Source organism: Capsella rubella, unplaced genomic scaffold (genome assembly GCF_000375325.1).
Source record: "Capsella rubella cultivar Monte Gargano unplaced genomic scaffold, Caprub1_0 scaffold_1, whole genome shotgun sequence".
NCBI lineage: Eukaryota > Viridiplantae > Streptophyta > Magnoliopsida > Brassicales > Brassicaceae > Capsella > Capsella rubella.
Window position 1 is genome coordinate 3,564,596 of NW_006238923.1, and position 17,262 is coordinate 3,581,857.

The 17,262-nt window shown below is 37.2% G+C and overlaps 5 protein-coding genes across 6 annotated transcripts; 2 read left to right on the forward strand and 3 right to left on the reverse strand.

Moving 5' to 3' along the window:
• Positions 1 to 608: 608 nt before the first annotated feature.
• Positions 609 to 3,936, reverse strand: LOC17899302 (nucleobase-ascorbate transporter 8). 2 transcript variants are annotated; one of them, XM_006305815.2, is made up of 14 exons: positions 3,501 to 3,916; positions 3,312 to 3,409; positions 3,042 to 3,218; positions 2,846 to 2,946; positions 2,673 to 2,748; positions 2,526 to 2,585; positions 2,246 to 2,436; positions 2,069 to 2,165; positions 1,874 to 1,960; positions 1,715 to 1,773; positions 1,504 to 1,595; positions 1,337 to 1,414; positions 1,078 to 1,238; positions 609 to 981 (listed from the first exon to the last, which is right to left on the reverse strand). In XM_006305815.2, the coding sequence occupies exons 1-14, from the start codon at positions 3,619 to 3,621 to the stop codon at positions 763 to 765; spliced, it is 1,617 nt and encodes a 538-aa protein (XP_006305877.1). In that variant the 5' UTR covers positions 3,622 to 3,916; the 3' UTR covers positions 609 to 762. The 2 variants fall into 2 exon arrangements, with proteins under 2 accessions (XP_006305877.1, XP_023644775.1); XM_023789007.1 differs by lacking the exons at positions 609 to 981; positions 1,078 to 1,238 and having other exon boundaries at positions 1,342 to 1,427; positions 3,501 to 3,936.
• A 665-nt stretch (positions 3,937 to 4,601) lies between these two features.
• LOC17899992 (probable xyloglucan endotransglucosylase/hydrolase protein 33) lies at positions 4,602 to 6,490 on the reverse strand. The gene is made up of 4 exons (XM_006305336.2): positions 6,193 to 6,490; positions 5,985 to 6,085; positions 5,695 to 5,903; positions 4,602 to 5,206 (listed from the first exon to the last, which is right to left on the reverse strand). The coding sequence occupies exons 1-4, from the start codon at positions 6,428 to 6,430 to the stop codon at positions 4,801 to 4,803; spliced, it is 954 nt and encodes a 317-aa protein (XP_006305398.1). The 5' UTR covers positions 6,431 to 6,490; the 3' UTR covers positions 4,602 to 4,800.
• A 2,363-nt stretch (positions 6,491 to 8,853) lies between these two features.
• Positions 8,854 to 9,217, reverse strand: LOC17900453. Its single transcript, XM_006303649.2, has one exon. The coding sequence runs from the start codon at positions 9,208 to 9,210 to the stop codon at positions 8,854 to 8,856; it is 357 nt and encodes a 118-aa protein (XP_006303711.1). The 5' UTR covers positions 9,211 to 9,217.
• Positions 9,218 to 10,266: 1,049 nt separating this feature from the next.
• On the forward strand, positions 10,267 to 13,019 carry LOC17898095 (U-box domain-containing protein 18). The gene has a single exon (XM_006306787.2). It carries the CDS (start codon positions 10,514 to 10,516, stop codon positions 12,749 to 12,751), a length of 2,238 nt encoding a protein of 745 aa, XP_006306849.1. The 5' UTR covers positions 10,267 to 10,513; the 3' UTR covers positions 12,752 to 13,019.
• Positions 13,020 to 13,627: 608 nt separating this feature from the next.
• On the forward strand, positions 13,628 to 17,196 carry LOC17897579 (ubiquitin-like-specific protease 1C). Its single transcript, XM_006305970.2, has 14 exons — positions 13,628 to 14,044; positions 14,391 to 14,439; positions 14,518 to 14,621; positions 14,708 to 15,003; positions 15,167 to 15,215; positions 15,307 to 15,392; positions 15,479 to 15,508; positions 15,596 to 15,694; positions 15,782 to 15,884; positions 16,135 to 16,232; positions 16,403 to 16,525; positions 16,626 to 16,737; positions 16,825 to 16,932; positions 17,020 to 17,196. Exons 1-14 carry the CDS (start codon positions 13,712 to 13,714, stop codon positions 17,119 to 17,121), a joined length of 1,692 nt encoding a protein of 563 aa, XP_006306032.1. The 5' UTR covers positions 13,628 to 13,711; the 3' UTR covers positions 17,122 to 17,196.
• Positions 17,197 to 17,262: the final 66 nt, after the last annotated feature.

Below are 17,262 nucleotides of genomic sequence, written 5' to 3' on the forward strand. Positions count from 1 at the left end.
ACGTTATGCGGCAACCAAGATTTAAGATTGTGAATACTGAATAATATATCTGTCGTCCCTTCGTTTTTCGTTAGGGCCAAACATCGATCGTCAGTTTTTTGATAACATCGTAAGTTGAAATAAAATACCTTTCCGTTAAACACAAACAAAACCTAGTAAACTAACCATTTTAATCAATGAATATATCCAACAATTCGAATCCCAATTAGTTACTACTGAACGTACTCTAATCACATGCATGAACATGAATCCAATAAGAAGTGAGACTGTGTGTGCTTTTCTCAAAAAGTTAAAATTAGTCTCCTTGTAATAGTAAAAGCACATCATTATCAGAATTTAGAATTGTAAACAACATTGATAGATGATCATTTAATATTTGAATACTCAAACACTTGATCAGATATTCAGATGTCTGGCACAAGCAAAACGACGCTAAACTAACTAACTAAGCAACCTTCCACTGTTGTAATTGTACCATGCATTAATCAGACCATTTAGACAAGGTAATTGTCTAACCTTTACTGATTGGATATTGAAAACCAAGGATCTGTTTAAGCAAGATTCCAAGTCGTTATCGGACCACTTAAAAATGAATGAGAGCAAAACAGTAGTTCTTAACGTTTTGAAGGGGACTCATTGGTTTTATTTTGAGGACACAAGTAGAGATGTGAGATGAGATCAGTACTGAAACAAGTTCAGTAAACAAGACATTAATTATTGAGTCGATTAAACTCTGGTTCTAAAAGTATTAATGTCATTTACTCAATGAGAAGGAAAGTATTTGCTGAGATTAAGAGGCAAAGAGTAGAACTCTTCACTTCTGTTATCGGATTTGAACGATCTAAATCGCTTCCACCATACTAGTCCTCGATCTTTCTTTGTTGTCTTGTCCTTGGGAGGCAATGTCATGTCTAGAAAGAAGGCCAAAATCCCGGATACAAAGGCTCTAGATGAGAAAGGAACGTTTATGATGTTGTTGAACTGCAATTACAAAACAAAAACAAAAGTAAAAAAAATTGAGGATTAGTTTTATCCGATGATATTGGTGTCAAAACGATGCAATTTCAATTGTTTTACCCAAGTTGCGGGTGTGTGGACGGGTCCATAATCTTTGGTAATTGTGTACTCGTAGAAGTACTGTGGTATTGATAAGCCCATGAAGATGGAGAATCCAAGAATGAACTTTGTTCTGAAACTGTTCATATTGCAGAACTGGATAAGACTTAGACCACCAGCACCTGCAAACACAAAAAAATTGGTGTTGAGCCAAGAGATATATCCACTGCGGTTTCAAGAAAAACAGAACACTCTGTTTCAGTAGTTTCAAGAATTGTACCAACATATGAGAAGAACAAACAGTAGAGAGCTGCCACGATAGGAGCTGGAATCGAAGCAAATATGGCCCCAAATTTACCTAAAAATGAAGCCTGGTCAAGTGGTTTTATGTATGTAACACTGCTCCAGAACTGAATATTTATGCGCAATGGAAGCTGAAAGAATTACCAAGAATGGAGAACAAGATCATGAATACAGCTGATACTTGAATTACCCTTCTGCTACCAACCCTTGTTAAAGCCAACAAACCAGCATTTTCCCTACAAGAATCATCCAAAAACGGTTTCAAGATCTGAAAAAGATTTGTTGATTTTGTATAAGGAAGTATTTTTATGCTTTTTCTTATGTTTTTGGAGTTTAGAGATGAAACTGTATTTACACAGACACGGATGTTGCATTTCCTGCTCCAAAGAATCCACAGAGAAGAATTCCAAATCCCTTATAGTCGGAGAAGAACCACATTAGCATTGAGACTGTTTTGACGATTCAATATAGATATATTTTAAGCCTTTATTGAGATTCTTGGTAATTTTTTAACCTGCCAACCGATTCCACGGCTCAGCACAGAAGGTGGGATTGGTGTTGCACTTGCATACCTCGATATAGCAATGTATGTCCCAGTAGACTGTTCCATTATTGATCACAATTCACAAGAATCAAACACATGAAGTAAGCCTCAAGCTTTTTAACATTGCTATATAGTAAAAAAGGCCAGAGAGATTTAGAGTTAGACCTCGACAAGAGAAACGAAAGAAGCAGCCATCATAGCGAAAATATCGCCTGCATTAAAAGTTGGAGCTCCCCATTGCCCAGGATAAGGCACTCGAATCCTTCATCAAAAGGCTTAGTATTCTAAACCGGTCTACATAACCAAAAGAAGATGAAGATAAGTTTCTATGATCTTATATACCATGGAGCGGCACTAATGATTCCAGCGCGATCGGTTCTGCAACTGCTTTGAGTATTAATTTCTGTGTTACTATAAGCCCCTCCAATGGTGAGAATGGAAGCATAAATCCATACAATGGCTACTGAAAATATCACAGAAAACCGGTGGAAGAAGATGGAGAATCTTTCTACTTGCATCAGATGAGGAATGTACTGCAGACACCAAGAAAATGGTTTAAAACCACCTTTAGTAACAATTTGAAAAATGGGTTTATTTCAGGTTATGGGAAGAGCATATTAACCTGTGAGAATATGAAAACTAGTATGATCTCAGGCAGTCCAATCTCAATGCATTTTGCTAGCTGTAATGAGCAGAACACAAAAACTCAGGAATTTAAAGTAAAACTACAGAGCTAGAGTGCAAACTCTATGTATATATGTATACATACCATAGGGAATCCTTGTTCATAGAGTCCAAAGCCAGCAAATGCTACAAGAGGAACTGCTGATAAGGGACTCAAGCACCTAAAACAAGAGAAACAAGCACTAAATAATTAGACCAGAAAAGGCTATCATCAGGAAACAGAGGAGTCTCTGTTTTATATGTAAGCAATATTCTAACCTTGCTACATTTCGCCAAAGACCGCTGAAACCAACAAGAATCTGAAGAAATGAGGCAAAAATAAGAGAACCTTGGATTCCACGCATGACCATTTTAAATTTCTGCATCAAGAAAACAAGAACACTTAGTTCAATTAGTAACCAAACTTACACAAAACAAAGAGAAAATATATGATTTCTTGATTTTTTTCACCAACCTCCTGAGGATCCGTGAAGTCATCGTAACGAGCAGCTAAGATGATTGACATTGTGGTTGGCACATAGGTGTAAGAAGCACTAATGACAGCAGGAAGACGAGTCCCAAAGAAGCTTTGGAATAACGTGTTGAGTCCAGACACAAAGAGCAATGTCTGAATCATCTTTACCTTATCTTCCTGCATTTGAGTCAGAGAGACAAAAGACAACAATTTTTATAGACCTGAGAGTCTTATATTATCAATGTAATAGTTTTCTACAAAAAGACTTACGTTTGTTCCATCAATCTTTGAAACTAACATTGTTGGAATGAGAACAGTCGTTCCAAGCATCACTAAGTAGTGTTGAAACCCCAAAAGTATTGTCTCCGCTGATCCAAACCAAAAAAAAAAATGGTTAAAATCTCTAGTCATTTTGACAAATTTTGATCATGACTAGTTAAAAATGTGGGAAGAGCTTACGCCAAGGAGGAGGACTTGTGAGGCAGTAAGTGATACCATAAAGTTGATCCTTTACCGGATGAGGTTGAAGATCGTCCTGTCTCTGCGGCGGCTTATCATTTTCTCCGCCAGCTCCTGCCATATTTCTATATCCTTCCTTCTTTTTCCGGTGAAAACCCAAGACCTCAAGAAAATAACATAAAGGTCGAAAGCAAATACAAAAATGGGGGAAGCTTGTTTGTGTGGATCTTCAACAAACCCACAAAAGAGAGAAAATTAAAAAGGTTTGGAAAATATGGAAACTGAATTGCTCAGAAAATGAAAGTGAAACAAGAAGATGACAACGATAGTGTTTGTGGGTGTTGGCAGAGAATAAATGTAAGGAACGTTTTTATGGAAAAAGCAAGAGTGTTATAAATTTACGTTACGACTTTAAGAAGAAAGAATCTACTTGAGGAAACGAAAGGGGAGAGAGGCCATGCCAAAAACCATATTAAAGCTTGCATTGAATTTGTGGAAGAGCGTGAGACTAGTAGTAGTTTTAAGTTATTGAATTGTGTAATCAAGGAAAATAACTACTAGTCAAACTAGTAAAAATATTTTATCAAGAAAAGAGAAAGGGTTGTTGAATGCAATAAGGAGAAATCAAGTTTCTTAACCAAAAAAAAAATTTAATAAGTTCAAGAAAAGCTTTAGTAAAAACTAGTTTTTTAATTTTCGTATCAATTGTGAATAGAATACGTTCAAAAGTACAACTAAGTTAAATAGTTACTTGACGTTTCTGTCAAAGAAAATAAAAGCTTAAAGTAACTATGAGTCGATTCTGACGAGTGAAGTAGAGTGAACCCTTGTTCGCAGCTGGCATTAAGAGATTGGATTAGTAAAAATTCTTCTTTCAACATTTTTGTTCTCTTTCATGTGATGGGGCACCTACACCGAATTAGATGTATATTTTAGCCATATAAGCATTTTTCTTATGGATGTATACAAATCATTGGTTGATAGTAAAATTTTAACATATGTGCTTTAATCTTCACTTTTTGAGTTACATGTGATGTGACTTGTGAGAGAACGTATATAATTGAATCTCAGTGTTGTTAATTAACTAAATCATATCCAAACTTAGACAAGTGCTTTAATCATTTTTGTAAAATCTGGCGAACAGACAACATAAGAAGGCACATTTAAACATTATTTCCAACCACTATATATGCTAAGTAAAAGTATACCATAAGAAAGAAAAAAAAACGTATTTTAGAAAATAACTTATGTGTGTTTTTGTTTTAACGAATAAATAAATAAAAATTTAGTTGCACTGAGATCAGCACTCAGCAGGCATGACTTTGTATCTCGACTTGTCACTACAATAAGAATAAAACATTAGCTTCCTCCTTGCCCAATCCATGGCATTGATCTGAGTCTTCGACAACGTGGCAAAATCCTGACCATCAACAGGGTCCAGACTCGAAACCGACCCGCCCGACTTGGTGCATGGCCTGGACCCGGTAGATGAGCTGTCGCTAACGGAGCAGCCGCTTAACTCCACGTCAGCTACGGATGCGACGAAGGGGCCGTACTTGTAGTTGACAGGGTACTTACCACCTTTAGTTGCCCACTCCGAACCGTCCCAAACGGTGGCGTATAGAGACATCGGTTTAGACGGGTACGCACTTGTGAAGGCTCCCCGGTTCGGAAACTGCCTAACCGGAATGTTGTCTATCAAAAATCTGTAAAATCCATTCACCGGTTTAGTTAATTGATATGGAATCCCGAAGTTAGAATTTTAAAATATAATAGATTGAGTTTCTTTCTATTATTGGGTATCACAAATTTAAAACCAATCCCTAAATATATTGTAATATTAATCTAAGAAGATCATCTAGTATATTTGGTTTTGTTTGTCAACATGCATTAGGTGGCCTTTATTAATTTGTAACTTTAGTAGATGACAAATGGTCATTATATATGATTTAATTAAATCTTTTGTCATATGTCAATTCAAAAAAGTTATACAGAAAAAAACATTCTAGTTATCTCCATGAAAGCATTAGCTTAGGGATGATTCATGAACCTAAATATAAATGTTTCTATTTCTCTTGACTCTCCTTGGCCCATGACTTTTCCTTTTCTTATATTGAATGACGATAAATAATACTAATTCTTAAGAAATTAAAGAAGAAAGATGATCGTAGTCATGGATGTGAATGTGACTTACACAGTATGGTGGGAGTTCCAAATGAGAGTATAGTCGTGAAAGGATTGAGTTGGATCAAACCAAAAATAGAACTTCTCTTCTCTCCCTGTTCTTGTACTTCCATTTGCATACACATTCGTTTGGATCGTCCAATCATCTCTCCTACTTCTACCCAACAACTCTATGTCTATCTCGTCGTGGTTTTTCGGATAACTCTCTGCGTTTGATAACTGCATATCGAAAATACACTTTAGTATGTCTTGAAAAGAACTATTTTTGATATAAGAGAGGTTAAATCATATAATACGTACGTAGAAAGCAACCACAACACCAGAGGCAAATCCAGCGGGAAGCTTGAGTCTTGCACTGAAGAAACCATACTGATACTTGTTCTTTGACACCAACCCAGCTCCTGCAAATATGTGATATCCAAATATTATATACAAGTATTCACATACGTAGATAAGTCAGAAAACAGAGGAAACGAAAACAGAACAGAACTGAGTAGAGTTGTATTACCAGAGGATTTGTCGAGAGTGAGCTTAGCGAGGGAGCCATTGACTACAATATTGTGAGCTCCGAAACGCCTGGAGAAGCCACTTTCAATGGCGATCTTACTGAATTGATCTGTGAGGCGGGTCACGGTTGGTGTCGTGAATTTCCTGCTGTGAGAAGAAACCAAAGACAATGAACAGAGACAAAACACAACTGCTGTTACCAACAGAGTCTTCTTGTTGTACTTCCTCAAAGAACCCATTTTCGTTTGTGTTTGATACTTGTGAGTTTGTGATTACTGATGATTAGTGTGGGTGTATATTATAGGTATATGTGTGTCAGTGTGTTATATATAGAGATGGTTAGGCTGGGACAGTGGGAGGGGTAGACTAGGTATTTGATATAATGAGTTGTAGACAAGCTGGCTCTTATTGATCTTCGTTACAAAAGATAGAGAGATTCCTTTGTCTTTGTTACTGAAGAATGTTGGTAAATATATGTCTTAATTCTATTACAAAAAGAAGTTAATATATACAACATCTACTACTATATGCATGTGACGACGTTTAGTTGGCTCCGTTCAACAGTTCCCAAGTGCTTTTAGTTTGGCTGTTTCTATATTCTTCGATCGACTATCATAATTTCAGAATCAAATCAGTAGCAGCATACACTTCTCCATGAATTTCAGAAAATGTTACTTATTATAGGATCATTCATAACTGATGACCAAAGGAAAACATTGAATTCAATGTTGCAGCGGCACATGTTGTCAGAGTAATACACTTTTGCATTCAGGTTTAAGACACTTTGGGACATTTGCATGTGGTTGGCTGTTTTCCCCTTTCATTGATTTGATACAATTAAGTTTTGTTTTGGTTGATTAATTATAATTTGTTAAGAGTAAACATTATGCACTATTTTACACACACGCACACATATTAACGCGTCTATACGACGACTTCATGATGAAGTGGGCATGGTAATGCTATAACCATGCTTTGACTTCTCCTTTCCTCTTTTGCCATTTTTTTTTCTTTTATCTCCTTCTATTCTTTTTATATAAGAAATAATAATTATTTTGAATTTGATACACCTATTTGTTTTTTCTTGGTATTTAGTTGCATCAGAACATCTTAACACACCGAATGTATTTTTGGAATTATTTGATTATATGTATAAAGTATTCTAAATATTATGAAATTTGAAACTAGTACATTATTTCTTTAGGCATACTTAACCCATATATTTTTAACGAAAATTCTATATTCGACAGTAGTTTTAGAACTTTTTTTTGTTGTTGAATATTCAGTCTTTGAAACAAAATAAATGTTAAAATTTGAAAATAATACTAGTTATAAAAGAGTTATACAGTATTATTTTCGTTTAATAAACTGAAGAAAAGAAAGAGTAGGAAAAAAAAGGACAAGAGAGTTTATGATGTAAACATAAACAAGTTGACATGCGCAATTCAATACAGCAACACTCCGGCTGGCAATTTACAGATGGTTCATATCAAACCTTAACCGACCAATCAAATCTGCATTTTCAGCATCCATTTATAATTGATGATGGTTATGTCTTATTTATATTTTGTTTTCTTCTTGATTTTATTCTTATTATATCATATATTGTTGTTAAGTATAATTTTAAATTCGGCGCACAAACATCACGTATCCTCTCATCTTGATCATGTCACCCTAACAAACTTCACAACATACAATCATACGTTTATATATATTTTTATGAAGATTACGAGATCTATATTATTATTTTAAATTAATTGCTTGCAAATTCCATTAATTACGATATCTATATTATCATATGAAGTTAATTAATCTACTCAGATTCCAATAAAAATATGATATTCAAAAATACATATGTTTGTGGTAAATTATAATTCTAGGTCTCACACTAGGTGATATAATACGGCACCTCCTAAGTAAAGTTTAATGGGTATGAACTTCTTAATCGTTGTCAGTTGTCACATTCGTATAAACTAGGTGTATGCAACGTAGTTTATCTAGACAAAAAATTTGTTGCTTTTAATGTCGAAACGATCAAATTTGTAAGTTTTGGTATGTTTGGAAGGTTTTTGCTTAGTTCATGATGGACGATCAAGTTTACGTAACTATCGACGGTGTTGGTTTGCGTTTGCCATTCTATGGGCTTATAGGCCAATGAAAGATGGGCCAAGTGTTTGTGATGGGCGGAGAGACGGATCAGCTTGGGGCTTGGACGACTGCGAGTGTTGTTTCTCTGAGTCGCTAAAAGCCTGAAGGCTGAAACAGAGCATTCACTTGTCCGCCTCACATTGAATTAAATTAAATTAGGTAATCAATTTCTCCTCCCATAGAGTGTAATCGTTCTGTTTTAGTATAATCTTCAGTTTGTCCAAAACAATAATAATAATAATAATCATATTAACACATTTTATGATGTTGCTTTCTTTCAAATATTTAAGTAAATGCATAATGCGTTGATGAGAGCTTAATTAAGCATTATTTCATAATCAAATAACGATTATTGAAGAAACTACTGACAACATTAAAATTATTGTAATTCTTGTTTATAGCATTATAGAACTAAGGTAATTTTAAGAAAATGACTAAACGTCGATAAGGAAATATATATAAAAAAAAAGACATAAACCAACTAAAACTTTAAACGATCAACATAATCAAAATTTTACTTGGTGGCAGGAGGAACTGCGCCTGCAATTTTTGAACATTGCTCTTTCAACATAGGAGGAAAAAATGGATTGAATGGGATTTTGGGCATGCAGTTAGCTTCACCTTCCAAGAATGCTTTGCAGCAAGCTGGACCAATACTGCCGAATTTTCCGGTTAATATGGCTTGAGAAATTTCAGTGATACATCCAGGAATATTCATAACTGATGACCAACACTTTGCTATATCGGGTAACCCTGGCATGCCGGGAATGGGTTGGAATGGAAAAGGAAACGGAAATTGAGGTAACTGAGCATTTGTAGAGACAACAACACCTATGATCACTAGAAGAAGAAGAACATTCTTGATAGACATATTGAGAAAAAACTCTTGGAATTGCAAATATTAACTCTCTATGTGAAGTTTGCTTTTTTTGACTGATGAATAATAAAAAGATCCTTGCCCGTTTATTTATACTAAAAGAAACAATGCTATGTATTAATTGTCATGATCAAAACGTCTTTAAGCTTTTGTCCCAGTCTTTAATTTAGCCGTTTTCAAATCAAAACCTCGTAAGGATGATGTAACGAGTGACATTAATTAAGTAAATATTGTTAAGTAAGTGGAATATAACTGATGTCCCGAGAACTAAGCCTGTAACATCTCAACAAAATCGGTTTATAATCCTTGCGATTTTAATTTGATTCGAATCGTTTTGATCCTAACTATGGCATGAAATTATGAATGAAATAATATATATCGTGATGGACAGCCAGGACAAAGTGGCTCGAAATTATGATGCTCCCATGATAATTCCACGTAAATGCTCTCAACCAAATTGTATAACTCAAAGCGAGACAGTCCAAACGGTTGACTTTGGCGTTTGAATGATTAGTTCTTGCAATTTTAAAAGAGATGGTCCACTAATAACTCGACCGGCCATTGTTCCCGAATATTATAACAACTCCTTCTCACATTTGACACTACTCCTATAAATTACTATATGTAGAGTACCACCTGAAAAATATCATACTTTAAGGCATCTCAGGTAACAAAAACCTAACAAGATTCCAAAATAAAATATGGAATTTTCACAATAACTAATCAAAAAGAAGAAGTGATCATGCGCTTGGATGAGCTTATATAAGTTGTTTTGTTACCGTGAGTTTATATTCAATTTTACTGAATAAGATTATTTGTAAAAATGCTATATGGATAAGGCTAAACAACTCACCCCCACGACAAATTACCAAAGCAAATTGTACTATGATCACAAATCCCAAAAACCATATTCCTGTATGTAAACCTCTCCAATATTTCTTTTAATAATCACATCCATACAAATTAATCAGATAACATAGTATTGGTTTACGTAAGTATTTCAGCTATCTAGACTTAAGTCATGAAATTAATTACTTTGATCGAAACAAAAAACTATACAAGAATTTATGAAATAAATGAATAATTGAAAGAGGAAATATCCTGTTATCCATACGTTGTTTCTTACAACACATGGGTCGTACAAAATGTCGGCAGACTCCATGCACGTAACTTCATGACCACGTGGGATCCTCATCACACACTCCACTACGATCTACGAAGCAACCTCTTCCTCGTTTTCGGCGGATCTCACGTGTTCGCACTGTCACTGGTCAGGGTTTCCAAGTAACACTGACCAATGGTATCTAGCCACGCGTCTCCAACCTTTGTCAACTCTTTATATATTTCCCCCACCTTCCATGTCGCCGTGTTACTCGAAAAAACAAATCACAAGCATCCAAAAACTAACTTTGATCTTAAAAGTCGTAGCAGCATGATCCATACTAAAACCGGGTCAGGTCGTCGGATCTTGATCTTTCCGGCTGTGCAACCATGCGAATCAATCTCCATAGGCACCTTACTCGACTCACTCATTCAACTTGCCGGCGACATTCTCGCATTCAAGTCCAAACACTTTTCCACCAATAAACAAAGCTTCAGAGAAACTCTCAGGCGGATCCAAAACCTGGTTATCATCTTCGAAGAGATCCGGGTCCGAGTCGGGAATCCAAGACGCTTTTTCCACGACTCCCCCGCCCTCTTGAGCCTTAAGGAGATCCACGTCATCTTCCAGAAGCTCAAGTTCCTTATAGAAGACTGCACAAGAGACGGAGCTAGGCTATGTATGATGATGAACTCTGATCAAGTCTCGGATCATCTCCGTGTCCTGACTCGATCCATATCCACCAGCCTTGTCGCCTTCCCTGTCGCATCCGTTGACTTACCGAGCGAAGTCAACGACCTGGTTGACTTAGTGGTGCGGCAAACTCGTAAGTACGGAGTCCAACCTGAAACAAATGATATACGGGTCATGAGCTCTGTTTATCGGATCCTTGCTCTGTTTGAGAACAGAGTTAGTCCAGATCCGGATGAGATAAACCGGATCCTGGATTACGTAGGGATTAAAAAATGGGGAGATTGCGTCAAAGAGATCAACTTTCTCGGAGAAGAGATAGCTGTGGAGCGGTTAGATGAGAAGAAGAAGAATAGTAACGTTCGAGTCGAGCTTCTCAGTAGCTTAATGGGGTTCATATGCTATTGCAGATGCGTCATACTTCCACGAATCGAGAGAGATGATCATCATCTTTATCATGAGGACGATACTAAGAAAGATCAAGACTTGATTCGAGGACTAAAGGACGAGGATCTCCTTTGTCCAATTTCACTAGAGATTATGATGGACCCTGTAGTTATAGAAACAGGGCACACCTATGATCGGAGCTCCATCACTAAATGGATCGGATCTGGGAACATCACGTGCCCTAAAACCGGAAAGATTCTCGCGAGTACTGATCTGGTTGATAACGTTTCCGTGAGGCGAGTGATTTATAAGCACTGCAGAGCAAACGGCATCGTTTTGGCGGGTAATGTTGGCCGGAGAAGGAAGACTCAAGACGACGTGGTGCCGGAGAGTTTGGCTGCAACGGGAGCTGGGAAGCTTATAGCAAAGTTTCTCACTTCAGAGCTACTCAATGGCGGCAAGGAGACGATTTACAGAGCCGTGAGGGAGATTCGTGTTCAGACCAAGACAAGTAGTTTTAACAGGTCTTGTCTGGTTAAATCTGGAGCTGTGAGTCCACTGTTAAGGCTTCTTCGCTCCGAAGATTCCAAGATTCAAGAAAACGCAATGGCTGGGGTTTTGAATCTCTCCAAGCACGTCACTGGAAAATCCAAGATTGCCGGAGAAGGGTTGAAGATCATTGTAGAGATTCTCAACGAAGGAGCTAAAACAGAGACGAGACTATACGCTGCTTCTGCTCTGTTTTATCTCTCTTCCGATGAAGATTACAGCAAACTGATCGGAGAGAATCCAGATTCGATTTCAGGATTGATGAAGATCGTCAAAGGAGAAGATTACGGCGGTTCAGCGAAACGCAACGCGTTGCTTGCGGTTATGGGTTTGTTGATGCAATCAGATAACCATTGGCGTGTTCTCGCCGCCGGAGCTGTTCCGATACTTCTTGATCTGTTGAGATCGGAAGAAATCGGCGGCGAACTCACTGCGGATTGCTTAGCGACGCTGGCGAAGCTAGCGGAGTATCCTGACGGGACGATTGGGGTGATTCGTCGTGGCGGTTTGAAACTCGCGGTGAAGATTTTGTCTTCGTCGGATGTTTCGCCGGCGGTGAAACAGCACTCTGTTGGTCTGATTTTGAACCTGTGCCTTAACGGAGGCCGTGACGTCGTTGGGGTTCTGGTGAAGAACTCGTTGGTAATGGGGTCGCTTTACACGGTGTTAAGTAACGGCGAATATGGAGGAAGCAAGAAGGCTAGTGCGCTGATCAGAATGATCCATGAGTTCCAGGAGAGAAAAACCGGTTCGTCCGGTTCAGTTGAACCGAGTCTTCAAAGAGGACGGTTCGTCCACGCCTGGTGAATTTTGGTACACAAGTAACTCTTGAGTTTTTTAAAAAGAGTTATTTACCAAAATAGAAGCTTAGGTTAAGGGTGAAATTCATTTATTATTTGTTACATACAATACAAGTGTTTGATGTATATTATTAGCTCGGGTATATATTTTAAATAAACCAAAGAGCTAGCTACTGGGGGGATGGACATGGCAATAAGCTTCATGTTTTTAAAGAAGCTATCATGTCCATACTCAACCCATAATGTAATTATGTTTCTGGGTATAAATGAATTTGTAAAAGCTATTACAATGGAACATGTAACCTAAAATTAACATTACAACTATATATCTTGGTCCACACTAAAGACAATAGAAGCACCTAGCATTTTTTTTCAGGTAGGTCTATTCACTCACATGATGCACCAAGTTGGAAACGCAAATTGGTGTCTGAAATATTTGAACTCGTTCGCAAATCTAACATTGATAAGGCAGTTACTAGTTTAAGTTGGTAAATTTGGCGCAAAATGTTGTTTGGCATCTTTGGATGTAGTATAGTTTTTATATATGAGTTTGATACTTTTCACATAATGATTTTTGAAAGAAAATTATTTCATGTTTAAGATTTCAGTATAACTTAATGTTTTTGATATAATAAACAATATTAATCTGAAAGTTATCCTAACTTTAAACAAAATAAAAACTTAGACAACTTGTTGTTATCTATATCTTAACAAATATACGGAGAAAAATAATACATATATATTATATAAAATAAAATTGGTTTTGAATTGAAAGCCCGTAATCTAATCGATATCGACTGTTTCAGTTTAATTGGATTTGAGTTGAAAGCCCATTATCTTATTTTTAATTTTAGGAAACCAGACCAAAAGTTGCAATTGCAAGAGATGAAAAAGAAGTGATGAGAATAGCGGGGAGAATTCCCGACCGAAACCTAAATAATATTTTGGTACTTTGATCGATGAAGAAATGAAGAGGCAAAGAGTAATCGAGTTAGATCGTGTGAAGAATACAAAGTTCAACATAGATTGGGACGATGCTTTGGCCGAGGAAGAAGTTCCCGAGCTTGAGATCATCGGCACAGACAAAATTCCGCCGCCTGAGGCTACTCTCTCCGGCGATGATTCCGTCGTCTGCGTGCGATCCCTCACGGACAATGAACTAGAGGAGCATCTGGAGCGTCAGAGATCACTTCTTGCTGGTTACGGTGACAGGTTGCCAGACAAGGGCGACAAAATCCGCAACAGAATTGGAGACCTTGCGTACGAGAAGCAGCGAAGAATGCTGTATCGGACCAAACCGGTTTGTCTTTTTACACTTCCAGCTGCATCATTTTGTGTTTTGACTGTGGCTCGAAGGTTATTTTGCTCAGTGGGATTTAGAGTTTGGTGATTGGTTCAAGTTTCTGAAAAAGCTTCTCATTGGTTCTTACATTCTCACTTGTTTAGTATAGTTCTGCCGTTCTGGTATGTATAATCCTTAGTCACGATTTCTATTAGGCAACATTTGACTGCACGCGCGGTCGGGACACTCAAAAGTTATGTCCACCGATTCTTCGAGGGGTTTAGCTGAAAATATGGCTCTCTGTTTTTAAAAGATGAAATGAATTTATCTGATACAATGCCATTTGTTTTTTCCCTTTCTTTAGCACGATCCGGACAACGGATGTCAGATTCTCGAGCAACCAAAAAGCTCAGGTATCTTGTTACAGTTTGTCCCCAGCTGACGTTGGTGTAAAGTGAAAAGATTTGTCTCTAACATGTAAAGTTCTTTAGATGTGTCTAGGCAAGAGAATACAGCCTCAAAAGACTCCTCTAGACAAGAGTCGAATAATGTGTCTCGCTCAACATTTTCTGCTCATTTTAGTGACAACCCCAAAGTATGGTGTTTTCTACATTCCCTGTCGTTTAAATTCTTTTACGTGCCTTCTTCTTGATGCAAATTGATATTTTTTTTGTTTAACAGGTGGATGCTCAACCAGTGAAACTATCTAATGACAAAATACATGATTTGAGAGGTGGAAGCTGGAAAGCAAAATCCAATAGAGATTCAATAATAGAGAAAAGTAATGGGTGGCGGTCGCTGCCAAGGTTAAGTAAGTGTAAGGTCAGTGAAAATAACTTTTATTCTGGATCTAAGGATCCAAAAGGGAATCGGAAACCCCACAAAGCTTATGGTAAAGTAAAGCCAAAGGACTCTTCTCCTTATTTACTCGTCGACGATGATGATGACGACGATGTCATTGGCTATGAAGATCCCAGGTATATATCTTTTCTCCTTGCTACTGCCTCTGAGATTTTTTGCACGTCTTTTCAAGTTCAAGATTGCTGGTTACTGCTATGTATGCCATATCTTGTGGCCCTGGCTAACCATTGTTCGGGTTTTTTTTTAGTATGTTACATATTTTGCATCTTTCTCTCACAGGGAGTGGAGTTCGAAAGCAACACCATCACAGGGTTTAAGCTCCAAGAAGGTATGACATCTTATGCCATACACAGATACACTCGTATTCCTGTATATAATTAATATATATAAGGACACGCTTTCTGACACTTTCGTTATAGAAATCAGATGATAAAGTGATTAATTTGGATGAAGATGAACCTCAGTCTCCAACGGTAGTAGAGGAAGCATGTGAACTTCCTGAAGGGTAAAAATTGAGTTATTACTGTTTATCTTCATCAAGTGACTGACCCTTTCTTGTTGAAATAACTTAAATTTTGGTGAATTCTGCAGGTTACCGGAAGATATTTACTACCCATCAAGGTGGGTGAAAAATTACCTTGTTTTACTTATTCTGGTTACCCATAAGATATATGACTTCCTTTTTTTTTTTTTTTTTTTCTCATCCAGTGATCACGGGCGAGACCTTGTTCAAGTGTCTCTTAAAGATCTAAAATGCCTTTCACCTGGAGAATATCTTACGTCGCCAGTTATAAATTTCTACCTCAGGTGTTTCTTAAGTACCGGCTTGCATACTTACATTATCTCTCTCATGTTATGTCTTTTATGTGATTAATTTTGCTTCTGTCTGACTAGGTTCTTGCAGCACCACGTATTTTCAGCGAATGAGACAGCCGCTAACTGTCATTTCTTCAACACGTTTTTCTACAAGAAGCTCACAGAAGCTGTTTTATACAAGGTGATTCTTGCAGCTCATTTATTTTTGGTTTGCATCTCAAAATATTGAAAGCCCTCAAGATGCTTTAAGTTTCAGTATTCTATTGTAGAAGGTTGAATCTAGATATTTCATATGCAACTCTAACAACAATTGAGACTTGAGAGGAAAGTGATAATACTACCTCCTCTTTTGCATCCTGTGATTCACATCATTTTCTTCTTGGTTATTCGTGTTGATCGGTCTCTTCGTCTTCGCCTTTCAATATGACCAGGGTAATGACAAGGATGCATTTTTTGTAAGGTTCAGACGGTGGTGGAAGGGTTTAGATCTATTCCGTAAATCATATATATTTATACCAATACATGAAGAGTAAGTAATTTTCTGACCGTTGTCTATTGAATCCTATGATTGCATCTTTATGGCATGAAGAGTAGTTTTTGTCATCTACGCTCTCAGTCTGTACTTTGTAATGGAGAAATGTTACTCTTAGCACCAATTGATAAATTGTTGAATGGTCTTTTTTCCCTTGGATGTTTCAGTCTCCACTGGAGCTTGGTAATAATTTGCATCCCAGACCACGAAGACGAATCTGGATTGACCATAATTCACTTAGATTCACTGGGACTTCACCCAAGAAATTTGATTTTCAATAATGTCAAAAGGTGAGAGCCAAGGAATCCGTACCAATTATGTAAAGTTTCTCAGTGTTAAGACCACATTCATTAAATTCTATTTTTGTGGTTGTTAATTACAACTTTGCAGGTTTCTGAGAGAGGAATGGAACTATCTGAACCAAGATGCTTCAATGGATTTACCAATTTCAGCAAAAGTATGGACAGACCTTCCCAATATGATCAACGAAGCTGAAGTGCAGGCTAGTCCGTAATCACTTCTTACGATGCAATGTATGGTGTCTAAAGACAAAATATAGTACTCATCTATTTTTTCATCACCATCTCAGGTTCCACAACAGAAGAATGATTTCGACTGTGGTCTGTTTGTGCTCTTCTTCATAAAGCGTTTCATCGAAGAAGCTCCGCAAAGGCTGAAACTGAAGGATTTGGGAATGGTGTGTTTCTCTTCTACCTCCTCCTCTTGATCTCTTCTGAAGTATATGTTTGTTAGCACTAACTCGTTTTCTTGAGTCCATCTCCAGATTCACAAGAAGTGGTTTAAACCCAATGAAGCTTCGGCTTTAAGGATCAAAATCTGGAACATTCTCGTTAATCTATTTCGCGAGGGTAACCAAACAGATTAAAAGCTGTATAGAACAGAGAAAAGTTGACTTTGGCCACTCTTAACTAAGAAATGAAAGAAGAGTTTTTTTTGTTCACGGGTCATTTTCTTCAAGTCCCGTAATAACTAATAACCAAGAAGCATGACATAATCAGAAAAAAGT